General features: G+C 41.8%; 1 protein-coding gene across 8 annotated transcripts in view; it reads left to right on the top strand.

Moving 5' to 3' along the window:
* Positions 1-550: 550 nt before the first annotated feature.
* Positions 551-13,427, top strand: part of LOC1270948 (oxysterol-binding protein-related protein 8) — a 36,671-nt gene continuing 23,794 nt past the window's right edge. Inside the window, exons 1-3 of one of the 8 annotated variants that reach the window (XM_061641363.1) lie at positions 551-788; positions 2,415-3,914; positions 10,926-11,033. In XM_061641363.1, coding sequence (XP_061497347.1) covers positions 3,767-3,914; positions 10,926-11,033 — 256 coding nt within the window. In that variant the 5' untranslated portion in view covers positions 551-788; positions 2,415-3,766. Of the gene's footprint in view, positions 789-1,193; positions 1,566-2,391; positions 3,915-10,925; positions 11,034-13,427 lie in introns of those variants that run through there. The other 7 variants (XM_061641362.1, XM_061641369.1, XM_061641370.1 and 4 more) reach the window with 7 other exon arrangements.

The raw sequence follows: 13,427 nt of genomic DNA, 5'->3' as shown, positions 1-13,427 counted from the left end.
ATTCGCGCTGCCGAAAATAGGAACACAGCCTGCCGAAAATAGGAACAAACTGCCGAAAATAGGAGCAAAATCAATGTTTGCATTTTCACGAATATTTATGAAAAAGGACTTTGAACCGGCAAATTAAAAATATTGTAACATACTATGATAGTTTATCAACCAGAATAACAACACTTTCAAGAAAAATAATGAAAAATATTGATGTGTGAGCAATTTTTGTGAAACTGCTGCACTAGCCTGCCGAAAACTGGTACAGTTACCCTACCATGGAAAAGAAAACATAAAAAAATACAGTTGTTTGTTAAAGTTTCTAATCTATTTTCAGAGCACAAAAATATATTCTTTATTTATATACAAATATTGTGTAAAGAAAATATAAACCAAAAAATCCAGCTGATTATACAATTCGCTCAGATCAATCAATATGTACTTAAAAGAACTAAACAACCATTCATAAAAATTAATCACTTAAAAATATTCACCCGGGCAAACGTCATCACAAATGTCCGGTGTTTGCTTTGTTTTCAACTTCACCCCACCTCCCCTTCCTTCGGCTCATTCACGCAAATTGCAACTCCCTTCCCTTTACACGCCCATTCAATAACCGTCAGCGCGTCAACCAACACGAAGGCAGTTTCTGTTGGCGACGGTGTGGGCTGTGTTTCTCGAAAGCGGTGCTGCGCTGTTGTGTGTGTTGTCGGTCTCACATTCTTGGTGAAAAGTGTGCCCGCGATAGTGACAAGTGCTGCACACAAGCAACGCGCGGATCGGTACCGGATAATTAAAAGGTAAATAAGAAAGAACAGCTTCTCTTTGCTTACCCGTCAGTCGTATGGTGATGTCAATTGGGGTTGTGTTGCGAGCAGTGAGTGTGTTATGGGCCCCGTCCGGGAAGGCGGAAAGAAGGTTGAGCACGGGTTTACAAGTCGTACAAAAGCATATTGCAGTTAATTGCAACAGGGAACGTTCCGGAGCGTATGTCAGCACACTTGAATGGGAGATTCACAGTGTCTGTGCGTGTGTGTCTGTTGTGTGGTGGTAGTGCGGTTGTAAACTCACAGCTCCTTCCCCAAACAACGTATTTAGTGGGGCAAAAGTGGGTGCCAGGTGTGGGAGGGTAGCAGTTACGGCGGTGTCCTGAAAGTCCACCACCTCGCCTCCCCCGGGGGGCTCCTCAACATTGCTGAACATTTGTTGTTAGGGATGGGAAGGTGATTCTCGTATGCCGAAAGCAGGAACGTGAGAGCAGCACGAAACTCGCGAGAGAACCGAATCGACACGATCGGAAAATTCGGGCGAGATTTGCGGAAAATCGGATTGAAAACCCGCACATCGTGATGTGGTAAATGACGCGAACGGAGATTGTTGGAAAGGGAAGGGGAGTTGGGGAGTTGTAATCCTCATCTTTACCTCAGAAAAAGGAAATTCACGGAGCGGTTGGATCGTTCACATCTCAGTAGTCGCTGAGTTGGAACGCTTGGTGAAGTCGCGTGTGCTTCGGCTGGGGTAGAACAAGTGCGCTTGTTACGCCTGCTTGGTGGTTGAATTTTCCAACGCATCGACAGGTAAAGAAACACCGGCAGTGAAAGCTACTAATAGAAGAACGGAAGGAAAACCCACAGACCGACGCACGCACACATACACACATACGATAATCCAATTAGGGTTATTTCGTTCATAATCCAAACACAAGTGTGCAGAAGGTGCTAAGCACGGGGGAGGAGCACACACAGGAGCGAGGCGGAATATAAATACGCTACCCAGACGCACACTTGCACAGAAGCCCGTCAGCAGGGTGTCACTAAATTAGCCCTCCCACCGTCCGCCTCCCATCGCCTTCCGCGCAGCACGCGCGCACCCCGAAAGGGGTACCGGGAAAGGGGGTTGTTATTCTTGCGCGAAGATTCCGCCAGAACCTTGCGCAAGCAAAGGCGGCGACGGTGGCAGCGAATTGAGATAATCGGAACCAATTTCGCTCATTTTGATCGGTGGTCGGTGTCACGCTTTCAGTGACGCCCGTGTTTCCGTTGCTATCCTTTCTTTACAGGGTTTTCCAGGGGTTTTCATAGTTGTGGGACACTTTCTTGACTCTTTCCTATTGGAAGTGAACTTCATTTGTTGGAAATTGGATTCGATGGCACCCTTTTTGAACAGGCTCGTTGGAAATTCCCATTGGATTTGTCAAACAAGAGTGCTATAGAGTCCAATTCCCATTATATTATGCTCATTTCACGATAGAAAGAATTAGTAATGTGTCCCACAGCTATGAGAACTCCTGCAAAACCCTGTATTGCTTCTTTGCAATTGTTTTTTTTTGTTGTTGTTGCTTTTGAGCAATCAGAATAAAATTTCTTTTCTCTGCTTTTTTTTCTTTTCCACATCCACTTTCAGAACATCCCCTCCGACCACGGCAGTCATTTGAATCTCATCACAACGTGTATCTCAATTTCGTCGTCTTTAAAAAGCAATCTCGTCACACGGACGTGCGTGTGTGTGTATATGTATTTGTAGTGCCGTTGTTTATGTGTGTAATATACGATTCTTTGTAAAGTGCACCGTCCAAATCCGTACGAATACAGTGTAAGCATAACACGGAAATCCCTCATTCAGCTCCATACCGTCTCAAACGAAACGTTATTAAAATCGCGCTTTACTACAAGAGTTATCGTGTGTGTGTATGCGGCGAGGAAGGATGCAGGTTCGTTTTTTGTGTGTATTAATTCAGTAGTAATCTCAATCTGTGATCTGCACCGTAGCGCATTATCACTCAACTACTCTCTGTTAGCCGTGTATTACACACCTGAGCAGCAGGCAAAAGCAAGGATGCAGTGGTGATAAACGAAGCAGGCCAGGGCCAGACTCCGTATGTGTGTGTGTGTGTGTTTGTGTCTGTGTGCTGAGGGTGTAGTATAGTGCATTCGCGGGGATCTCGTCTACCACCCTACGCTACGCGCGAGAGATTACATCATCCGCACCGCCTGTTGTTGTACACAAACTCTCGCTCCGTGTGTGTATACTCTCTCTCTGTCACACACTCTCACTGCTGGCCATTTCGCGTACACGCACCGCGACGCCACGACGCGGCGCTCTAGTTATCTCTAGCAGACCGAGGAGTCTGCGTTCGGTTTCTGGTTGGACCATTCGGTACCGAGCCGCCGCACCGTTTGTGCCACAAGAGCATATTTTATCCATTGTGCAAATATCATTCGAAAGGTGAAGTAGTGTGCCCGTGTGCTGCCAGCCCCTTTGTGTGTGTGTGTCTGCCCCCTTACGACAGCGTGTCACCGTGCTTTTCTGGCATTGTGAGTGTGTGTGTGTGTGTTTGTGGTTTGTTTTGTGCGTGTGTGCTAAATGAAAGTGAACGAAATTGTCTCGTGTAATGTGCGCCCTAGTACACTGGTAAGAAAGAGATAGAGTGAAAAGAGAAAGAGAAAGGGAGAGGGAGAGAGGAGGTGGGGCAAAGGTTGTCGTCCAAAAAGTAGAGCAAAAGTGCGATCAATAAATATCGTTATCATCGTATCCAGTGAATCGTGATATATTCAACCGCACATACTCACCTACACACATACATACACGCAAGTACGTGCGCATCAACACTGCATTGCCGTACGGTCCCGGCAGCAACAGCAGCAGCAGCAGCAGCAGCATCCCTTTCTCCCTGTTCTTCCGCCGGAAGTGAATTTGTTGCCGTATTAAACCGACACTGTCCACCGACCGCTCGTCCCCATCGTGCCCTCGTTCCTGCGTGTACCCGCACACCAACACGATGAGTGCCAGCAGCAGCCACGGACCGTCCGCTTCCGTCAGTGCCGTGTCCACGCCGATCAATGCCGGCACGCGGCCAGATTCGGCGCCCGCCTTCGGCAGCTCGCACCAGGCGTCCACACCGCCCAACTCGGGCGGCAAATTTCTCGGTAAGTTGCCGCATGATCCCGACTATTTTTGGTTTTCTTTTCTCTTCTGTATTTTCTTCTCTCTGTTTGCTGTTTTGTTTTTCGCGTTGGCTTTGGAGTGAAACGAGCAGACGACGCACGTCTGTGTTGGCTAGACTTTTCCGCTGCATTAGCCTATCAGCTTTTCCGTTTATGTTCCTCCCTTTCTGGATTCGTTTCCCCTTTGTTTTCCCTTTCGTTTTGGCGCTTACGGTTTGAAATGTTCCCATTTGTTTGTGTGTGTGTGTGTGTCTGTCCAATTTTCGATTCCTTACCGTCGCTTGAGCTGGGTGCGAGAGGGTCTGGTTTCCGCTGCGTACAAATCGATTTTTCGTTTCCTCGGTCACACTTGCTTTTTAGCCTGGCGTGTCCCGTAACATACAGGTTATGCAAATGTGAGAACAATTTAAGTTGTTCTTTTTTTCAAGCAATATGGCCGTTTTGGACCGTTCCTCCAAACAAGCAAAAAAGTTATTCTTTTCATTTTATTCCTCGTACCCAATTTTGTTTAGTATTTCGAGAGTAGATTATGCTCCTGGTATGGGAAAAAATGTGTACAAACCAATGTATTGTTTGTTCTTCTTCAAATTTGTACTATTTTTGCTGTATGTAAAATGTTAAATTTTATCTTACATCCTTGAACCATGTGCAGCAGTTATTTAAGCTAATCTGTTAGGTAAGAACTATACATTGGAAACAATTTACCAGGCCAGATCCTTGATGTGCTGCAAAATGCTAATTTCACAGGCTCTAAAAATATGGCTCATTTTGGACCAAAAATTTCGTTGTGTTTTCTAAGCTATTGGATGATCAGCAATTTATTTTGGACAACGAAAACGGAAGACATTCTAGACACGATTCAATATCTGCGGTTGTCGATGTTTGCTAAAATATCTGAAACAAAGTACATTTTTTGTGAAACATAACATCTATCGTATAGAGTGTCTAGCAGCTGACTGGAAAGGAAATCGATAAGGAATCTCAAGCTGAAACAGTTTACATACTTTATAGTTTAATTTCATAAAAGGGTTCACGGAAAATCAACCATCCAAATAGACAAATCAATAAAAATGATGAAATAATCGAATTTTTGGCCCCAAACATCAGCAGTCTTTAAGTTAAAATTCAAAACGTAAAATTAAAAGTTGGATTTGTGTTAATTTTTGTGTCAAATGATAGGAATGGCAACTAAATCGCACTAAATTTATAACCCTAAGCTCTGGTACATTTTTCACACGGATTTATACTATATATTTGTATAAAAAGCCCTTCTATCTTTAGTCTTGTTCTCTCAATCAATAAAGAAATTCAGACAACATTTCAAAAAGTAATCTGTTGGAATAGCTCTTTTATAATATTAATAAATAGTACCCCGTGTGGTGCACTACACAAACCACCAGCAAATTCGTTGGAAATCAAACCGTCTGGACCACAATATATGTGTACGGTGGTACAGCTTAATTTCATTTCATAGAATTGGCCCTGTATTGCTTTGAAATATTCAACTTCCGCTTGAAAATTGTACAATATGTAGAGAAATATACCCAATTGGAAGAAATTTACTTGGCTATTGTAGAGGCATGAGATGCATTTACCTGAAAATAAACTTTAATTTATTGAAGACCTCAACCTGTGACATGAACTGATAATTTCATGTAACACTCGTGTGACTAGATTGCCGAAGACATTTTTTTTAAATCAAGAATTGTTTAAATTCACGACTATCTTTTAAATTAAGGTGGTATTTTTTCTGGGTCTATCATAGTAAATATTAGGGCTCCAATCAAACTGAAACGGTACTTGACATTTTGAATCATTTGTGATAAGATAAGAACAGTGGTAAATGTACACAACATAAATGTGATCTGATCTTTGATTGACATGTAGAACACAATAGTTGGACAACTAGAGTGCATACTCGATAGAAGAGATTTTAAAAGATGAAATGACAGGAACATTATTTATTTATTACTATTACTTATTGCCTTAATGACGTCGTTTTTTGGAATATTTTGTTAATAATTTTGTACAAATACAGATACTGGAGAATGTATTTAATTCAACAAACATTTAAGATTTGTTTAAATGTATTCAATTTGTATGAACATTATAAAGTAGTTTAAAATGTTTAAAGTTCACGAACAAAAAGGGGGTAAATGTTTTTCCTCATTCACATGTCAAAAGTCAACAAATAAGCTTATTAATGGATCTTGGACTCAAAACGGTATTAACCACATGTTCAACAGGCTTTGATTAAAACTGAAGGTTGAATAGGACAATGTTAATACTTGCCTCTTGATTTCTATTAAGAAGGAGTAATACCTTCTTTTGTAATTTTCATCTTGAACCTCCAAAAAACTGGAATCTTTACTTCGGTTGTGATAAGTTGCATGGTGGCGCGACGACTAACGACAAATCATTAGGCACAAAATGCAATCGCGTGAAACGGTTCCATTTCCCCGCCCAGAGGTTAAATAATCCATCTACTCACTCTACACTGCTGCCGTTGGACATTTGGAGGATATATTACTTATGAACAGAGGGTTTAAGTATAAAATGAAAAAATAAACAACTCATCCATCGAACATTACTTACCGGCAGCAGCGCCCTGACGTAAGGAGGGCACAATTTGCAACGATCGAGCAATGGCTTCAACCGGAAGGCCACCACACCGAGGGATAGAAAGAGGGAGTAAAAGTTCAATCGCGTGTCAGTAGACAATTTTGCACTGTCCACCGTCGTGACACTTTGGCGCCGTCGTGCGGTTGTGCTAGCGTTTGGATTTGTTTGTGTTGGTTGTGGTTGGGTCGGTGTGTGCTGTTTTTTTCCATTCCACTCATACCCACCACCATTTCGTATTACTTTCCAACGCTTGAACAACTGCTAGGAACCGAACGCCAAACCGGTGACTTCAGCTGTGTGGTGGAATGTTGGTCCAGCTTTCCGTGCCGTATCCTGATTCTGACACTTCCAGTGCCGGTAGTGGGACTTTTCACCAGGCCCCAGCGTCTGGCGAAGGAAACACGTGTCCGTGACACCGGAGACGGCATTGTGAGTTTGATCGATTTCGCCGCCCTGTATGTGACGGTTTGTGTTTTGTTGGGGGACGGGGGTGATATTGTAAATCACTCGCGCGCACATTTGCCGCCGTTCTCGTGCACACGAACGAGCCGATGTTGCAATTTATTACTGGCTTTGGGACACGGAAATTCCAGCAGAAACCGACGAGATGGTTTTGATTGCGATAGGAGAAATGGTGCAAGGGAATGTGAAATTGCTCACCACACGCAAGGATTTGTTTGCTAAAACAATCAATAAAAGTCATCTAGAGGGAAGCCCCTTGCGAATTCATCTGGCAGGGGAATTTACTGCTTGAAGTGTGGGCTTTGCTTTTTAGGAGTTTCGAAACATACCAATGAAAAGAAAACTTTTTCACTTACTTCAAACAAATTTTCCTTTTTGGAAAATACACACAAATAGCCTGTGTAGTTAGAGAATTGCAATTCATGTTTGTTAAATGACGTGAGTTTCATAATCTCCCTATCAAATTACAGCAATCGCAAGTAACGTTATTGCCCCGATGACGTCTTGTTTGGCAAGTTCCGCCCTCACTGCCCACCATGCCCCCCCAAGCTTAGGCTGAAATGTTTTTCAGCTCAAAATAGCGTAACAACCTTCGAATGCTGGGCTCACTATTACTATTACTGTGAAATGATTTACTGCTCGAACTTTACGACCCTGGCGCCTTCACTATAGTTACAACAAGCCACAGTCATCTAACAACCAGTGTGTGTCAGTACTTATTTATTGCACCCGGGAACGTGCATTCGTGACCGTTTCTCACGTTTTGCAGCTCAGTGCAACCATTGCAGATGTACAAACAATGGTGACAAACCACAGCTCATTGCTGGTTTTGATGCTGTGTTTTTGTTACTTGTTAAGATTTATTATTCATGAATTCAAACTGTTTTGTGTGCTGCTTCAAAGCTTTCCGTTTTAGCTAACGTCTTCCAGGTAACGGGCGCGAAACGCTACCACACAGCATCTCGTTTGTCACTGACGAATAGAAAAAAAAGGTGGATGGCTCGGTATTATCTTGCTTCTACTTTGCCTTAGTTTTACAAACGAGCAAAAGGATATGACACGCGTCCCCCTTTTTGTCTCTCTAGTCCTTTGCCCCATGCAAACTACAATGTGCTGTGCTGTCTGGTTATGAGGGGACATGGTGGGGGGAGGGGTACAGGGAGGCGTGCGATATGACACGGGGCAACACACACTAATTAGTGCCCCGAGTGGTACGGTTTGCACCCCTATTGTGCTGCCCGTTTTCCTGTTGTCAGTGACGACGATTGGGATGACGCACGGGTGGTTCTGTTGAAAGAACCCTATTCTGAGTTTGCTACCCTAGCAAAGGGAGGTTGACCTACGTTAGCTTCAGTGAGATGAGTAGCGTGCGCGAAATGGGTTATTTCGTTAGGATTATCTCTGTTATCAAATTGTTAGTGGTATATGCTAATTAAAAACAGCAAATGAATGTGAAGTTGTTTTCATTGCAATTTGTGTGTACGGTTAGAACGAAACGGATAGAACTGAGCACAGCTTAAATGCAATATTTGGTTATGAATTTCAACTACAAAGAAAGAATAATTTAATCCAGAAAGATGACTAGCATTTTTTTTAAATTATGATTCATTCTCGAAACGATTAAGTTAATTCTTGGAAAGGTAATGGATGCACTCCTAAGGCATTAGCGTAAGTCCAACTTCCTGTTCTCAACCTAAATGTTTTCACTTGCTGTGATGACTTTCAATACGGTCGATAGAAAATAATTAAGAAATTCTTTTTTCAAGAAAATGTCACTGTCAATGTCATAAAAAATCTGACTGAAACAAAAACCCATATCATCAGAGTCACGTACTCAATTGTGATGATCAAAGGTGATACTCAAACAGATGGTGTGACCAATTAATGATTGGTGACATTTTAGCAACCAACCGACTAGGTCAGTCACTTTTGTGTCAGTCAGTCACACACATGTTCATTTTGTTGCTTGGGACCACAGGCCAAATCTATGTCACTTGACTACGCCGTGAATGTCGTGATCAGTGTTGCGAACGGTGATAGTCGTCGACATAAAATAAAAAAAAAGATAGTTTTTGAAGCATTGCATGCTAGATTCACGCTTTCATTCGACAATTACGGAAAAATGTCGTTTGACACGATGATATTTTTCTGGTACATTCATTTGATTTTTTATTTTTCCGTACTTTAAGTGAACTAGATATTCATCAAAAATGGTTCCTTTTTCGTCTTTTCGCGTGAATTTCTATACTCGCGTAAGCGAACACCATTTTCCTGGTTGACTGAGTGAAAATATCAAGTGGTCTATTGGCTAAGTAAGTAAGGTAAATGCACGATTAAGCAATTATAGCGTCACATGAAAAATGTCAAATGACATTCATTCTACTCTTTTTGCAATCATGTCATCGCAAAAGCATTGAATGTTATTGCCCAAATGATTGTCGCTCTTCAAAAGTCGTGTCATGGTAACCACGAATATCACGATCGAAAAATAATTTTGACAGCCGCTTACTGCGAATATCATAAAAAAATGTCGACAATTAACTACACTGGTCGTGATTATCACCGACAGAGAATGTCGTGACCAAGTGAGAGACCAAGAGTTGCGTGCTAAACAAATGTCACCAAGCATGTGTTTGATACACCAGCTGTTTGAGTCTCACCTCTGATCCTCACAGTAGAGATCGTGACGCTGACATGATTATGTTTCAACTAACTTCACCACTCTCAACTCTCAACTCTCAACTAACTTCACCATCTCAGTTGTGCACGTGAGCTGATTTGAGCTTCGTTTCAGTCATGAGTGTTGGTGATTGAAACAGTGGCATTTGGCAGCACTGTTCACAACCAGAAAAAATCATGTTTATGCTTGCGCAGGCATTAAGCTCAGCTTGTCAGTCAGTGTATCGGGTTTGACTTAAGCACGCGCATGTCGCGTTCGGCATGTCATGACGCACTTTCAGAGTGTATCAGCAATTATCATCACGCGATTATCACGTGATTCTCATGAAATTTTGCAGCACTGTTCTAGAGTTTACAACATAAGTGAAAAGGGAATTATAGTGTATGCCAAATCAATACCAAATTCGTTTCAAGAAACGTTAAGTTTGAAAATCTGCCCTATCTCCCAGTCTCTCAACAAAACATTTTAGAGGTGCCATATGGAGGATTTATAGAAATTTACTATGTTCTCTACTGAAAGTGAAATGGTAAAAATATTAGTGCAGCTTATAGATAGTGTAGAGCATATTTTGTTTGATTTACATACAGTAAGTCTTCGCGGGCCGCATGGGGCACATAGGTGATGGTTTGGTCATAGACTTCTACCTCGTAGCCTAAGAGGCGACTTAGACACGAACTTCAACGGCAACGGCTGTAAAAATGCTGCGAAAAATGATTCTATAAAAAATAATACCATCTGCGTAACACGTGACACTAGCCGTGGATGGAAGAAACAGGTTGCGATCATCTCTACAATATAATCTACTCCGCTGGATGTTTGTCCGCCCTCCCTTTCTGTCCGCACCTTCATACTTTTATTTATAAATGTGTTCATCTTCGAATGATTAGGATTTTATTTTTAGCAGTTTGGTACTACTTCCATGATGTGCTCCATTTACTCGACATCACGTAGGACATGTGTCTGTGTGTGTGAGAGTGCACCATATATTTATATATTTATACATACTTTACTCATCATCCTTTCTTTCTGTTTGGTTTCGTTTTCTTTTTTTCTTTTCTTCACTCTATCTCGCACTTTGTGCGCGTTGCCGTCGTCCCTTCGTCGCGTGTCTGGTGTGTTCCGGTTTTGTTTAATCGTTGCACATACACACACACACACTCTACACTCTTACATTCACCCACCCACAACACCCACGATCCGCCTGTTGGGGGTTCCTATCGTGGCCGCAGACGTCAAGACGGAGGAGAAGAAAAACCGCCGAACGTCACTGCAGATGCTTCTGCCCAAGCTTCCATCGAACGACAGTGCCGGTCCCAGCCCGGGACCGTCCTCGCCAGGTGAATTGAACGATTTTTCCTTCCCACTTGTCCAGCTAACAGACAACAGAATACACACAAAAGAAAAACAACAACTAACACCGACTCTAGATCGCTCGCTAGCTTTAGTTTTATGTCCCTTCACCATCAAAACCCACCAGCTCGGGCCATCCCCGGCCGTCAATTGATGTTTCCTGGACTTTGGCTGCTCGATCTTTGCATTTTTCTCGATGTTGTGTTTATGGTGTGGGTGTGCTGGATTTATGGCTAATTTTTTTTTGTATGGTTATGGTATTTTCTAAGTTTTTGTTGTTGTTGTTGTGTTCTTTATGTGTACTGTATTTGTGTGCGGTGTGTGTGTGTGTGGATTTTTTTTAATTTATCGAATAAATAGTTACATAATGGTTGTGCTGTACCTTTGCGACGGTATTTTTTTAATTGGTTTTGTAATTATGGATTTTTCCAATGCTAGTTTGCTCATTTGCTTAATGAAATCGTAGAAACTCTCCAAACGTTTTAGAGGTCTTAATTAAAAATTTACTTTGTGCTCATTTTATTTTTGTTCCTTGTCGATTTATTTAAAAATATTATCATATTCTGAAACATTGTTTTTTGTTATATTTATTTTTTTACCTTTTTTTCTTATTAATATACTTAAATTGGCAAATAAATTCGCATTTTTTTAGACAAGTGTGTGCGTCACAGTAAAAATATTGAAACATGATTTAAAAAAGTTGCCAAGAGAGATTGTTTTTTTTTATCTTAAACGGCAACGGAGGTTTTTTCTTCACTGCGAAAGCAAAGCATTCGATGGTAACTTCCGGCCCAAAACATCCCAACGCTTTGCTATTTTGGATGATTGAATTGGAAAAATCCTATTTGCTGTTGCCGTGACACACACTCACACATTTTTGGTGTGATTCATTCACACCGAAGGAATGGACGTACTATTTCTGAGCAAAAGCAGGTTAAGTGTGAGGATGAATTTGTGGCCCAAAGAATGAATGGCAAGTTCGTGTGGGTTTTTCGCTTTGTTAGCTTTTGCTGCCTACCGCACAAGCGACGAGCGCTGGAAAAGGACCGGACGTGTGAGGTTTGTAATGGAAAATTGTGTGTTTACGATTGGTTGTTCGTTCGTGCTAGCAATAAAATGTTTGAAAGGAAACACAAAAGCTTTTGGGTGGTGAATAGGGCCCTCCTTTGCTTTACTGTGGCTGATACGTCAATACGCCACCATTGCCGTTTTGCCGTGTTGTTTTGTTAATTTATTTGATGTTTGGTTTCATACTTTTTCAACTCAAAGGAGCAATTGTACTTTCATACATTTCTATCCGAATGAGCGTGAATTGAAAGCGATCTTACTTGATTATTTAAAAGCATTTTGCGGTTGATAAGGAGTTGTTTATTCGATTACACAATCATTGAATGTGGTTCGTTTCGGATTATTACAAACATCGATAATTCTTTTCCGTGCACCGTTCCATGTTTCATGACCCTGCAAATGCTGAAATTTCAGCACTCCAGAGCGCAAGCAATTGTGCGGCTATTTAAACATTTTTTTCACGGTACGGTAAAAGTGTAAATTGCGTTACACCGATAGTATCGGCAGGCAAGTTTGCCAGAACCGCGCATAATGAAAATAAAAGCTATAGATTGAAGTTGCGAACACACGAGAGCGCGCGATTATGCTAAATGGTGGAGGACGGCACTCGGGAAGTGGTTTTGCTTTTGCTACCCCTCATAGCCCGAGAGCTTTTAATGTTATTTTGTGTTTTTCTTGGTTGTCTGTCTGTTTTTTCCTCTGTATTCGTTACTTTTGTGGCAAGCGCGCTCCGGTGCGTTCCGTTCCACACAGAAACTTAAAACTCGACAAGCAGTCAGCAGCCAGCAGCAGCAAAGCGAGCTGCTGATGAAACCCAGCAAGTGCGAAAGACGTGGCAAGGTCTGTTTAATTATGGTGAAATGATCCATCCACACTCCCCCCGACCCCCACCAACCCCGTCGTTCACTTCCCGTCGTCGGCTTGTGTTCATTCGGGCGTGGAAATGTTCTTAATTTCATTTTTAAAAGTCTTAAATGGGAAGGAATGGTACGGGTTGGTTGTGGAGACTTACGGTTGTGTGCAGTCTTTTTGCTTGAGTTTTCTGTGTGTAGTGTTGAAATTATTACTTTTTTGTATTGCTTTTAAGTTCTTCGTTGTGGGTGTGTGTGTTTGATGTTCTTGTGCCTTTTTGTAATCCCATGCAACATTTATGCGACTTGTCAAGAAAAGCCTTATTAACGATTATCCACTTTTTTACCGCAATCAATTATACTGATGGTGGATGATGTTTTCTGTGCTTTAAACCTCCCTTTTATTTAGATGCAAATGTTCAATTTAGTATTTCCCGGTGAAATAAAATTTAAAGTCAACGC

Source organism: Anopheles gambiae, chromosome 2 (genome assembly GCF_943734735.2).
Source record: "Anopheles gambiae chromosome 2, idAnoGambNW_F1_1, whole genome shotgun sequence".
NCBI lineage: Eukaryota > Metazoa > Arthropoda > Insecta > Diptera > Culicidae > Anopheles > Anopheles gambiae.
The sequence above is the reverse complement of the archived record's forward strand: the minus strand, read 5'-3'. Positions and strand labels throughout refer to the sequence as shown.